General features: G+C 38.2%; 1 protein-coding gene and 1 non-coding gene across 3 annotated transcripts in view; both read right to left on the reverse strand.

Annotated features, from left to right (window-relative positions):
* The window catches only part of MON2 (MON2 homolog, regulator of endosome-to-Golgi trafficking), a 108643-nt gene extending 95460 nt beyond the window's left edge, over positions 1-13183 (reverse strand). For both annotated transcript variants that reach the window (XM_047740416.1, XM_047740415.1), the window contains exon 1: positions 12657-13183. In XM_047740416.1, the coding sequence (XP_047596372.1) occupies positions 12657-12767 (111 nt within the window). In that variant the 5' untranslated portion in view covers positions 12768-13183. The remainder of the gene's footprint in view (positions 1-12656) is intronic.
* On the reverse strand, positions 6789-6975 carry LOC125108159 (U2 spliceosomal RNA). The gene has a single exon (XR_007129830.1). It is a non-coding gene; the product is annotated as a U2 spliceosomal RNA (small nuclear RNA).
* Positions 13184-13900: the final 717 nt, after the last annotated feature.

Below are 13900 nucleotides of genomic sequence, written 5' to 3' on the forward strand. Positions count from 1 at the left end.
TGCAACAAAATCTAAAAGATGATTGCAATAATGTATGCAAAAGATGATGGTATAAAAAAGATGATGCCCAAGGTAACAGTGATTGAGATAATAAAAAATGGTCAGATTCTAAATATACTTTGAAGATGTACAAACCATAGCAAACTTACGATAAAAATTTGGGTAAAGAAAAACAAAAAAAACAAAAATGCAAGAACACTGAAATCATTATATATACTCTGTTATACCCACACATCCCATCTCAAACTCTGTTACGTAAATTTCTTACAGAGCTGCTCTGTTGTCACTGAGATTACTTCTACCATCATTTTCAAGCTCTTCCCCTCTTCACTATGACCCTTTGTACCCCATGTATGTTCAAGTTCAGTATTTCTTCCTGCTCAGCATCAACAAAAATTGGTCTAACAGAACCATCATAAATACCACTGTTATTTGTCCTGACTCTGAATTCTAGCTAGTCTGACCTAAACAGTTTCCAAAATCAGTCCTATCACTTGCTAGATACCAGATGTCAGTCAGTAAAAGATTTCAAATTTGCTAGACACTATTCTGATTCCCTGAGATAAATTAATAGTCTATCCATGTCTGTGTCAGAGATATGTATAAAGAAGTATAAATAAATAAATTGTAAAGAGTATAAAATGCTTAACAATTGTTTTTATACCTACACAATGAGGAAAAGGAATAAAAAGTGGGTGGGGTTTTTTTTTTAAGTATAATAGTTCCAAAGTAGTGTTTTAAAAGATACATAACCAGTATTTTCATTCCTAAACACAAAAAAAATCATAAGGACTATTTGTTGTCTTAGAGATAATTAGACCTATCTTAGAGATCCCCATTTTTTACATGCAGGTTTCTACTCTTTCTACTTTGAAAATGTAACAGCTTATTCCCTAGGCACCCTTTGTGGCTGGAAAGTCTCATTATCAGAGTTTACTGACAACATTTGTATACCAAGGACTCCCTAACCACTACAGTCTTACTTCATACACTGGCCTAGCTACTTCTTCAAGAGCGTCTTTTATAAATGGAGGTATTCAGACTCAGTTTGCCTTCTGTTTATCAATGATAGTCTATGTGAAGAAGAGTCTTTAACTTCTTGCTTTATAAGTATCCTCTAACTCTGATCAGGTTATCTCATATATCCACTAGGGAATTACTCAATTATAAACATAGTTATTTTTTTTTCCTGAACTGGCTCTCAAGCATAAAATATTTTTTTAAGAAAGTTGCCATTTCTGTAGGCTTAGGTAGAGATAGGATAGGATAGGATAGGATAGGTTAAGGTGGGTAGTCTAATATATCTATTCCTGGGGGTAATCTGAGTTAGGAAAAAAACACCAAAATTAAATACACTGTAGAACTTAATACCCTTTACTCTTAAAATTAATCTCTCTCAAGAAATATTTTTTCTTTTTTTTCAATATTTTTTGCTTACCCAAACAGACTCACCGGGGACTGTGGCACAGAAAAGCAGAGACAAAGAGAATATGTACCCCTCTTCCAAGACCATCTAGAATTTCTTGGCATCACTTCTTACTCGGTAAACTCTTCCTGGACAATCTCAAAATTCCATGGTTTCAATTACTTTCTAAATGCTGAAGACTCCTAAATTATATTCCTGTTCCTTGCCTGTCTCCTAAACTGTAGGACTTATTAACCTAAATGTTTAAGGGGCACCTAAAATTCAAGATATTCAAAATAGGTGTCATCATGTCACCCCCTCCACGCATTTCCACTTCAGCCCCAGAAACACTTGTTTCTCCTCCTTATAATCTCTATTTTTCTGAACAGCAGCAGCATCCATCTACTCACTGACTACACATCTATAGATTCTCCCTCATCCCACAAATCTGATCAACCATAAAGGCTATTTTGTGAGCATATCTTATATTCATCCTTCTCAAACCCCACTTCTGCGCCTTGATTTAAACTTCTCATTATCAACCTAAACTAGTAAAATGAAGGTTCTACTAGTTTAGGACCTAAACAACCTAGAGATTTCTCTACTTATAATCTTGCCCTCCATTCATCCACTGAGTCAAATTTTCAATGGTTCCCTAGCACCTATCTCTACTAGCATTTCTCAAAACTGAATAGTGTAAGGCCACCCTTTAAAAGAAACAAAACAAAACAAAAACAAAAACAAAAAAAACCTCATAGACCTACCCAGTTACTGACAGATCTAAGCATGTATAAATCAAATTAGGAACAAATTTCTTATTTTTACTGCTCCTAAATTATAAACCCAACAAATTCAAAAGTTATATACAGACCCAAACTAACACTAATTTAATGTGACAAATAATGTTTTGCTGAAATTAAACCACTGCTGATAACATGAAGATAACTGTAGACTTATGGAGCAGGCTCTCCTGATTTTGGCACACTTAGAGTACCATAAGCAGTGACAGAAATAATTTCTTCCATCAGTTTTTTCCGTGACAACTATCAAAAAGCTTTCCCATATTTGTGGGCTATCTATGGTTTGTACCTATGACACTTTATCCCATTCACCTCATTACATGTCTATTCCTCCATTCCAACTGTAAGCCCCATAAGGACAAGAAATATATTCTATTCATGCCTTCATATTACTAATGCCTAACAGTGCCTGGCATACAGGAGCTACATAATAAATGTTTCTAAACAAAAACATAAAAAGTTCTAAGTAGAAGAAGAGACTTCATTGCCCATTAACTGAAAAATCCAGGGGAAATCTGACCCAGAGGAAATCTGACCCAGAGATTCACAAGGCCATCAGGGCTGCAGTTCCACTTCTTTGCCATTCTACTGGATCTGTCCTATTCCATGGTAGGTGAATCTTTAGGCCACTTCCAATCTTGGCAATAAAAACAGCTGCAGTCATTCTACACCTCACTATTTTATATGACACTATCTAATAAAGATCTCTTTCAATAGTTTTTAAGAAAGAAAGGAAACTCCTTGTCCAGGAGCACTCACTGGCATTATGTAATTGGGCAGAAATGAAGGTGGGATGGTGGGGGTGGGGAGGGTTTAAACTAGATTAAACTAATCAAGGTATGGTACCCTGAAGAAGGAGTAAGATTAATTCACCTCAATCCAAAGGTCTAGAAATGAAGGAAGAGGAAATGGATGTTAGGAAGAGAATTAACAAATGTCCACTACTTGAACTAGGGACAAACTAAAAAAAAAAAAAAAAAAAAAAAAAAAAAAGGAATGCTAATTCCCTTTGTCAAAGTTTCTATGTTCTTTTTTATTATGTTCTGTTTAAAAAAAAATGAACTTTTTTTTTAACTTTCATCTATGAAAACAGATCTCAAAATCAGAACTAATTTACCAAAGGTCCAAATTAATAATCCACAGGACGTAGCATAAAAAAAGAGTTAAAGAAGTACTGTGAAATTCAAGTTAACAGCAACTTGGATTTAAAAATGTACTCATAAAAAAAAAATAAAAATAAAAATAAAAATGTACTCATAAGACATCAGGCAGGCATAAAGCTGCCTAAAGACTTATGATTTTGGATGTCAGGTAAAATCAAAAGACCTAAAGTGAAGTCTACACTTGGGAATAGGGAGATCTAGAACATTTCCTAGAGGACAATATATGTGATATGCCTATATATATGGTATCCCTTTTCTTTCCTTTTAAAAAAATTTTAATCTCCAACAAGTAACTAATTAGTACTTCCTAGATATAAAAATGCTTTGCACTATGGTGAACAGAAAGATAAACGAGATTCAAGATTTACCCATAAGGAGCTATTTGGACAAAAAACAAAAAACAAAAACCCTAAAATCACTATAACAGAAGATAAAATATAAGACTTATGAGGAAATAACTTTTAAAATAAGTTTAAATGAAAATTGAGAAAACAGAGGGAAACATAATAGCTTGAAAACCCTGGGAAGGAGCTGTAACAGTTTTTGCTGTAGCAACTACCAGTACATGGCACACAGCAGGTACTCAAAAACTATTTCATGAACAAATGAATGAAGGGATGAGAAAATTAGAAAATTATCTGGGGGCACCTGGGTGGCATAGCTGGTTGGACATCCAATTCTTCGTTTCAGCTCAGGTCGTGTTTCTCAGGATCATGCCTCAGGGCTGTGGGATCAAGCCCTGCATCAGGCTCCATACTCAGTGCAAAGTATGCTTGAGATTCATTCTCTCTCTCTCTCTCTTTCTTTCCCTCCACCGCCCCTCCCCCTTGCAGGCAAATGCTCCCTCTCTCTCAAATAAATCAATCTTTTTTTTTTTTTTTTAAGATTTTACTTATTTATTTGACAGAGATACAGCGAGAGAGAGAACACAAGCAGGGGGAGTAGGAGAGGGAAAAGCAGACTTCCCACCAAGCATAAAGCCCGATGCTGGGCTCAATCCCAGGCCCCCAGGATCATGACCCAAGCCGATGCCCAATGACTGAGCAACCCAGGTACCCCATCAAATAAATAAATCTTCAAAAGAAAAAAGAAAATTATCTGTAAAGCTGATTCATTCATGCAACAAATGGGTAAGCAACATTTAAAGTGGGATTAGGGGCGCCTGGGTGGCTCAGTGGGTTAAAGCCTCTGCCATCTGCTGAGGTCATGGTCCCAGTGTCCTGGGATCGAGCCCCACATCGGCTCTCTGCTCAGCAGGGAACCTGCCTCCTCCTCTCTCTCTCTCTGCCTGCCTCTCTGCCTACTTGTGATCTCTATCTGTCAAATAAATAAATAAAATCTTTAAAAAATAAATAAAGTGGGATTAAATGAAAGGTAGGTTTTGTTTTGTTTTGTTTAGATTTTATTTATTTGACAGACAGAGATCACAAGTAGGCAGAGAGGCAGGCAGAGAGAGGGGGAGAAGCAGGCTCCCTGCTGAGCAGAGATCCAGATGTGGGGCTCGATCCCAGGACCCTGGGATCATGACCTGAGCTGAAGGCAGAAGCTTTAACCCACTGAGCCACCCAGGGGCCCCTAGGATTTTTTTTTTTTTTAAGATTTTATTTATTTGTCAGAGAGAGAAAGAACAAGCAAGGGGAGTAGCAGGCAGAGGGAGAAGCAGCCTCCAGCTGAGCAGGGAGTCTGACATGGAACTCGATCTCAGGACCCTGGGACCATGACTCAAGCCAAAGGCAGATGCTTAACCCACTGAGTCACCAGGTGTCCAGAAAGGCAGGATTTTTTTTTTTTTTTTTTAAGACAGGAGAAGGTGAGTCTAGGCCAGCAAAAGGAACCTCAGAAACATGAAAGAGGAAAGCAGAAGCATATATTTGGAGAATATACAGCAGGCAATACATCTTGGCTGAAGTATAAAGGAATATGAAGAGAATATGAGGGTGATGACACTAGAAAGAAAGGTTAGGACAATCAAGGAGGGTCTTAAATGCCATGCTAAGGGGTCCTTTACGTACAGAGCAGCCACTGAGTGTTTCTGAGCCACTTGAGTATATTAAGCTAGTGGTTACATGTAGAATGGTTTATCTTTTGTGCCATTATTGCATACTAAAGGCCAGGCATTTGAAACCTGGAACTAAAATAATACGCTGAGAAAACAGAAAGAAGAAGAGGCATGTTGGAAATTACAGAGCAGGAAGGAACAGGTGACAATGAATACAGAGAGCATAGGGGGAGAAGATAGCCAAATGTGACTAAGGTAAGCACCAGTGATAAATGCCATCAACAGAACAAATGAAAGGAGGGGAAAGGGCAAGTTTTTAGATAAGTAAGTTCAATTTCAAGAAGTTCTATTTCAAGTGTGGGAAAGATATTCTGGTAGGTGTGTTCCACCAACAGCTAGAAACACAGGTCTCTGCTCAGGAAAGAGAGCAGAGTCCGTGCAGCCAATTTCGGAGTCACTGGTACTGGGGTTAAGGCCAGCAGCAGGGGGAGTTAAGAAGATGCCAGTGCTAAGGGATGAGTAAGGAGAAGAGGCCTGAAAATAAAACTTAGGATACACTTATAAATAAAAAAACGGAGAAGGAATAGAGCCAGGAAAAACAGGAAAGTAAAGTGATACAAACTTCAAAATGAGAGAACTGCAACATGAAAAAGAATGATGATTAGTAACAAATAATGAAGCAAGGCAGAGGAATGGAAACAATGGTAAGAACAAGTTGAGTATGTTTTAAAGGCACTTTGCAGTATGATACAATGGAGAGGAGTTTCAGAAAGATGCACAGGGATTCACATCCCAGTTCTTCCATCTTCTAGCTTTACTAACGTGTGCAAGTTACTGAACCAAGAAAAAACCGTAATTTCCTCATCTGTAAAATTAAAACAGCATCTTGTAATAGAATCAATGGATGCAATGTCCCTAGACTAATGAAAAGACAATATTTTACTTAATACTGAGTTAACTTCATAATGATAAAGGCAGTCTCTCATTCATTTTCTTATTTCCCACCATGCTTTACACTTAAGACACTAATAAATTCCTATTAAATTATAACAGTGATAGCAAAACCCAATGTTTTATACATGACTGAAAATAAGCTCTACTTATATAAAAGAAAAGTGGGAAAAATCCCATTTTTGAAGTATGTCCTAATGTCTTTATTTCTTCTGTATCACCAAAGCACAGTGATAAGAAGATAATCTAATCAATACATTGAACTAAAAGATGTTTTTACTGATCTTTGCTCTCATTTTCTTCATAGAAGTAAAAATACAATGGTCAAAACACTTAGTGAAAAAAATGTTTTATATTTTAACAATAAATGTCATTGTTTATGGTACTTTCATAAATGTATAAGACATGTTACAGACTTACCAAAAGCTGTTTAAAGAACTCTCGCTGTAAAATGCTCTTAGAATACTGCGATAATCTAGAAAATTTTCCTAGAAGTTCTAGTGAAAACATTTCTGCTTATATTATTCTTGAAGTTAACATCTAAACCATTAATCAGAAGAAAATGAATTTAATGAGACCTTAGGAATCTAGGGTAACTCTTCTGGAATAAAGTCATAGATACTACACTTGATCTTAGCCAAAAGGCCGAGAAGCGATGGAATAAAGTCATAGAAAGAGGAGAGTCAAAGGAAAAAAGAGAAAGAAAAGAAACAAAGGCCAAAGGCCACTCACCTAACACATTAATTATCTAAAATTGCATTATACAGGAAAATAAGTCTTGACAAAATGATTTCCAACTCCTTACATACTTCTCATATTAATGTGACTGGGGTTGGTAAGTTTTTTTGAATAAATTATGAAAATTTATTTCAATATACAAAACACCAACTTATTCTATTACACTTCTGAGAAAAAGAACACAATTGTTTGTGTCATGAGTAAATTTGTTCAACCAACATCAACAGAAAAAAAAAAAAACTACATTATAAAATATTAAACCAAAATAGCTCCCGTTTAAGCATGCAAACATTATCCAGCCCTCATTCTTAACTGTCAAACGATCCTGAAAATGAGATCTTCTCCCTACCAGAAGAGCCAACCAACTTGGTCCTCAGTCCTCAAACAGCTGGTTAAACAAAGAATCCTGTCAAGATAAGTAAAAGGCATCTCTCTCACCAAACTAATATATAAAAACACTGGGCACTGAGGAACTCTACTATAAGAACTTTTGCTTTTTAAGGCAAAAATCCCTGACAACTAACTCTTATCAAGCCCAAATACACAAGACAAAACAAAGCACCCTGCATGGAAAGACTACTTGCACTTTTTTTTTTTTTTTTTTTTACTATTTACACCCTTATTGATTCCACTTCATTAAAAAGGAAAGAAAAAATCCATTCAAAACCCTAATTCTGACCACCTCAACTCAAATGATCTTCATTCCCTTCCTCTTCTACCACCCATTCCCAGGACTTCATCATCCTCTAGGGCAGCCTAATTTGGCAATCTGAAATCCATATCCCCTTACTGTCCCAATCCCTGTCCTTCAAGCTCTCCCACTCCTCAGCTCAACTGGTGCTGCTAGTGCCTTAACCTTCCATCTTCTTCCAATCAACCAAAATTTTGTTGGATTTCCTTCTTTAGGAATACAACATAGATCTCACCATCTATCATCATTTCAACCACTTTTCCTGCTAAGACTCTTAAGTGTCCCAAATCAATTTCTCCTCTACTTCTCTAAAGTGATCCACTGCTCCCCTCAAACTTTCTACCCATCACTTCTTTCACTAATTACTCCTAGCAGTAAGCCTGTTTCCTACCTTACCAAGAATAGAGGTAGTAGGCCAAACTGTCCACAACTTCCTATCTCTCCACAATGTCCCTCATTCAAATTTATCACATTCAAATTCATTTTTTCTTTTTCCCTTCCTCGGTCTGAGGAAAATATGTTCCTTCTCAGATTGAAAGCAAGTTCATTCACTTATGCCCTTGAAACTCCAGCTTTCTCAGGGACCTTGCTTTACAAGTATTCCCTTTCTCTCCCATATCCTTAGCTTTAGTTGGCCAGCTACCTCTTTCCCTTTATTGCTCTTTTTTCCCAAAGTTCCTTCTTTGGACCTGATATTCTCATTCTATACACTCTTCCAGAATCATTTATCTACTCCTATGGTTTCTATTATCATGTATAAACTGATACTTCTAAATCTGAAATTCTAGACCTTCCCCTTAAGAACCAAATGATCATTTTTGAACTCCTACTGGTCAGTTCCACTTGGATGTCACACATGAATCTTAAACTTATTATATTCAGGACTACTCACTTTACCCCAAAACATCAACTCCTCTTATGTTCCTTCTCTTAGAGATCTATCTTGTTTCCCAAGCCAAAACCTGGGAGGCATCACAGATATCTCTCTCCGCGTTATATAGGAGGTCACCATGCCCTGGTAATTTTACCTGCTAAGTCTCTCTTTAATCCATGCTCTCTCTTTCACACATGCTCACCAAAATGCAAGTTACCTTCTGTCTTCGTCTACTGCTATCTTCATGCAGGCAATCATTTTTTAAATTTGCTCTCTTTGCCTCAATCTCAGTCCCCTCTAATTCTTTCCACCAATACTGTCAGGAAAATGTTACTAAGGGGCACCTGGGTGGCTCAGTCAGTTAAGCATCTGCCTTCAGCTCAGGTCATGTCCCCAGGTCCTGCGATTGAGCCCCGCCATCAGGGTCCCTGCTCAGTGGGGAGCCTGCTTATCCCACTCCCCATGCTTGTGCTCTCTCTCACTCTCTCTCAAATAAATAAATTAAATCTTTGAAAAAAGGTTACTAAATATGAATTTATCATATTATTCTTGCTCTTAAAAAGCCTTAATGGCTCCCAATTACCTTCAGCATGAAATTTATTTGACATGAAATATAAACATATGCTATTTCCTCTGCCTGGAATGACCCCCTCCTCTTCTTCTATTGGCTAACTTCTACTCATTCTATTAAAGCTCAACTCAAGAATTACAAATTCTCTCTGACTGTACTTCCAATCTTAGATCCCCCTCATTTGTCTCCAGAGTAATGCCTGCAAACAGAAAACGACCAAAATGTTTTATTCATTAAGTACATAAACAGAAAGCTTCAGAGATTACTACCTCTGAAGGCACTGAATTTCAATTATACAGAAATGATTTTACAAAGCTTTAAAGTAATTTTTAAAGCAAAGAAACAATTTTTCATACAAATATTCCAGAACAAATTAGCTAGCACACTTGTGCTAAAAAAGTTACACAGCTGAAGCATTAAAATCTATATTTAAGGACTAAGAAAAATAAGCAGGAATACAAGGAGAAGGAATATACTGCTGTTATTATTGAATTACTACTTTTATTATAAAATGACAATGAAATTACAGCCACTATTGAAACAATTTAATAGGCAAAGGATAGATTTATAAATGAAAACAATTAAGATGGAGAAAACCATGTGGAAAATCCAAAGATAAGAAGTAAATATCAATAAATAAGGGACGCCTGGGTGGCTCAGTCGGTAAAGCCTCTGCCTTCATGATCCCTCAGGTCATGATCCTCGGGTCCTGGGATTGAGTCCTGCACTGGGTTCCTTGCTCGATGGGATGCCTGCTTCTCCCTCTGCCTGCCGCTCTCCCTGCTTGTGTGCTCTCTCTCTCTCTGACAAATAAATAAATAAAATCTTTAAAAATAAATAAATAAATAAGGTGCTATCCTTTACCAATACTCTTTTCTTCTGTAAGCACCATGATCAAAAAAATAGAAATTACTAGAAACTTAAAGACTAAATATAGAAGCTATCACTTCATTCTACCTTGTTTAAAAGGTAGTGGGGAAGAAGGCATCCCTTCCAAAGCACATGTGCAATTACCTCTGTACTGCACTGAGTTGTTTAGTACCCTTGTAAGTAGTTCAGAGTAAGTATTTTTCAAGTAATAACTGCGAAGATATTGGGACAGCGTTAACTAGTAAAGCTTCTTATAGTGAGAAAGGCTTTGCCTTAAGGTCTACCAAGCACCATCCTCTCCCCATCCCCAAAATAAATAAAACAAAAATGTACCAGTTCCTGAAAGAACAAAAGCCAAAACTTGGCACTGCTATTAATTTCCAGGAAAAATTTAATTCAACCAAAATATTTGTTGAAAATCAAGGGTCCCTCCTAAAGAATCATCATTTTCAGACTAATTACTTCATTCTTGTTTTAAACTTGACACACTAATGGTCTTTTTCCAATTCCTAAAATGGGACCTTAAGATATTAGAAGTGCCACTGGTTAAGGAGTCAAAGTCCTAACATTCAATGGATTCTTATGGAGTAGGTACTATATAGGAAATTATGTATCACACCAAGATTTATTTATTTATTTTTTATTTATTATTTATTTATTATCACACCAAGAATTATTTTTGCCATTACCTCAAAGAGTAGGTGCAATCACTAAGTATCTCTTTGGCCTATGTTCAAGTAAAAAAACTAATGAGTTTTAATGAAAGTTCCTAGATTAGATGGACTGAGTTCTAGAACTCTGTAAGTTACCTGTCTGGAATTCTGAATGCATTTTCCTAAAGAAATAATGTAATAAATGGCAATTAAATTTTCAAGCAAGCCCACAAAGGCCTTTATGTGTAATATAGAGAAATCTCAGTCTCTATATAAATTATAAGAGCTGGGAACAGTCAGTTCTATAAATTGTTAAAATTACAAAATGGATTTGACATTTCAATAATGAGCATTTCTCTTACAATTAGAACAGCCTGATTCTTTAAAATTCTTTAAAAACTGCTTAATTCTTTAAAATTACTTAGTATAAAAATTTTTTAAAAAATAAAATAAATAAAATAAAATTACTTAGTATAACTTTCAACAGAAGAGGATACAGAGAAAATAATGAAAATCTGTATCACAAGCTACTGAGTATCTGAAATAAAACATATTATGATAATCATCTTTCCAAAAGTGGCACATCAGGTTTCCACTATTGGGTAATATTTGCTTACTTTATTAAAGAAATACTAGATGGAGTTTGTTGAAGACTGATGAGACCAAAAGCACTTACAGAAAAGTTAAGGTTCCTTGGAAGCCTAAAATCCAAACTTTACTGGATAAGTTTTAATTATAAAATTGTTATAATAATAAAAGCAAAACATTTAAATTAACATGAAAACATTCCAAAATTCCTTAGTGAACTTTTGGTGAATCCTAAATAGTAAATGAAATTGCTGGTATACCAAGCTACATTAAATAAGAATAAAAATAATTGCCCTTGGGGCACCTGAGTGGCTCAGTTGGTTAAGCGACTGCCTTCAGCTCAGGTCGTGACCCTGGAGTCCTAGGATCAAGAGTCCCACATCACGCTCCCTGCTCCGCAGGGAGTCTGCTTCTCCAGCTGACCTCTCTCATGCACTCTCTCATTCTCTCTCTCTCTCTCTCTCAAATAAATAAATAAAGTCTTAAAAAAAATTGCCCTTACAAAAATATCACTGAAATACCTTATGTCAGGTAAGAGAAAGGAAAATGAGAGGTGATTTTAAAAAGCTTAAGAGAAATAAATTACATCTTAAGAGAAAAGGTCAATAGTGATTAAATTAAAATTTTCAACTTAGAAATATTTGGACAATTTATATATATTATTAATTGAAGCCTGTTTTTAATAAGCTTTTTGCTCTGAAAACCTTCCCCTCATAATCTAATAAATCCACTCTTTAACCCTATTCACACATGAAAGAAAGATGAAGCGTGTATTGAATTTAAACCCAAACGTCCCATTACAGCTTTGCTGATAACAAGACTTAACATGATTATTGTGGGCCTTCAATATTTGTCATAAGTTAGGTGATTGCACAATTTACTAATACTTGATAGTACTAACAAACAGAGTTAGGCTGCGTAACACACGACAAGAAGGAAAACTACTTCCCATTGAGTGATACATACTTAAACGTGAGGGGCTGAGATTTTTTACCACAACGATGGGTAACAGTTTTTAGAAGCAACAAACTTAAGTTTTTCAATTCTGGTTTGGCTAGTTTCAAGTTTGGAAAAGGCCAGAAGAGGCGAGGGTAAGGTACATTAGCTGAATCGGCTCACTCCCCGAAGTTCATTTCTAAACGCTGAGGACAGGAGTAGAGAAAATCAAAGCACCCCAGTCGTCTTCAAAGGAAACTATAAAACGCGCTTGTGGTGCAAGCCACTGACTCGAAAATCTGGAAAGGTGAGGACCAAGTGAAAATTAGACAGGACAGGAGTTTGGGAGCCAAGGGCTGGGTATAATAGGACCGGACATGCTTACCGTGCCTTCTCCCAACGTCGTCCAAAGCTTACCTCTTTGACAGGTGGGAATTTCTTCTTGCATTCCAGGGACAAGGCCCGTAAATCGCTCTGCATATTCTCCAGCAGCTTCTTCACCGCCTCGGGGCTGTTGGTGCCGGACATGATCCACCAAACTACAAGCCAGTATACGAGCGGCGCAAACGAACTCCAGCCCTGTCAGCCCCTGGGGGCGACGGGCAGATTCCTCCTGGCCTCTCTGGCCCTTCCGCAGCCCGCCTCCTGGGCTCCGCGGGGCTCGGCCAGGCCTGGGCTGAGAACCCCGGAGCGTACCCGAGCGCCTCCCGCAACCTCCTCGCAACTCTCACGGCTCCTATCCGAGGCGCCCCACACAGCTGCCCCGCCCCGCTAGGCTCCGCCGGCTCTGACCGAGGAGCCCACAAGGCGGGCAGGTCCCTCCCGCTGCCGCGGGGTCCGGCCACAGTTCGTCACCAGCCAACCTGGCAAAAAGCTTCAGCGATTGCTCCCCAAGCCCTCCAGACTCGCCGACGCCATTACCCGAGTCGCCCACAATTCCGAGCGCGGCCGGGACACGTCAGCCGCACTTCCGGGCACCATGGCCACCGCCCCCGCCGTGGCCAACTGGGGCGGTGAGCCGCAGGAGGGGCGGGGCCGGGGGCGTGGTCACGTTTGGGACCCGCCAGGTTCCGGGAGGAGCCATTTCCCTCATTCCCCACCCTCGCAGCCCGCCCCCCCACCCCCCGCACACACTTGGGCCGGTACTTACCTCGTCTAAATTTGCTTTTTTTAGGGTGACTGCTCTCTGAACGGAGCCACGTATCTCTTGGCCTATCTCTTGGCGTATGTTTGAGTTAAATTGTATTTCGGTGTAAACAGTTTGCTTCCTTTTGGCTTAATCTGCATCTGTTTTGTCCCTCTTCATTTCTGGCCCCGCGAATCCCTGGGCTAGTGGCCCCATGTCAATGCCCACCTCCTGTTAATTTTTGTCCCTCCTTAGTGCCTAAATTGCAGTTCTTTCACAGAGTTGTACGGAACATACGGGTGCACTTACTGTGCTGTAGTTATTTATTTCCTAATTTGTAAAATGGAAGATAAAACTACCCTTTGTTCTAAACCATCCACTGTCTTTCCGTTTCGCCCAAAGTAAAAGTCAGAATTCCTTTCTTGACCTGCCAGGTGCTGCGCGATCTGCCCCGCCCCTTTTACCGCTAGTCTCAGCTAAAATGAGTTTCAGAAGCTAAATGAGTTTCACAATTTTTTGTTTTGTTTTGTTTTGT

The sequence above is a fragment of the Lutra lutra genome, chromosome 8 (genome assembly GCF_902655055.1).
Source record: "Lutra lutra chromosome 8, mLutLut1.2, whole genome shotgun sequence".
Lineage (NCBI taxonomy): Eukaryota > Metazoa > Chordata > Mammalia > Carnivora > Mustelidae > Lutra > Lutra lutra.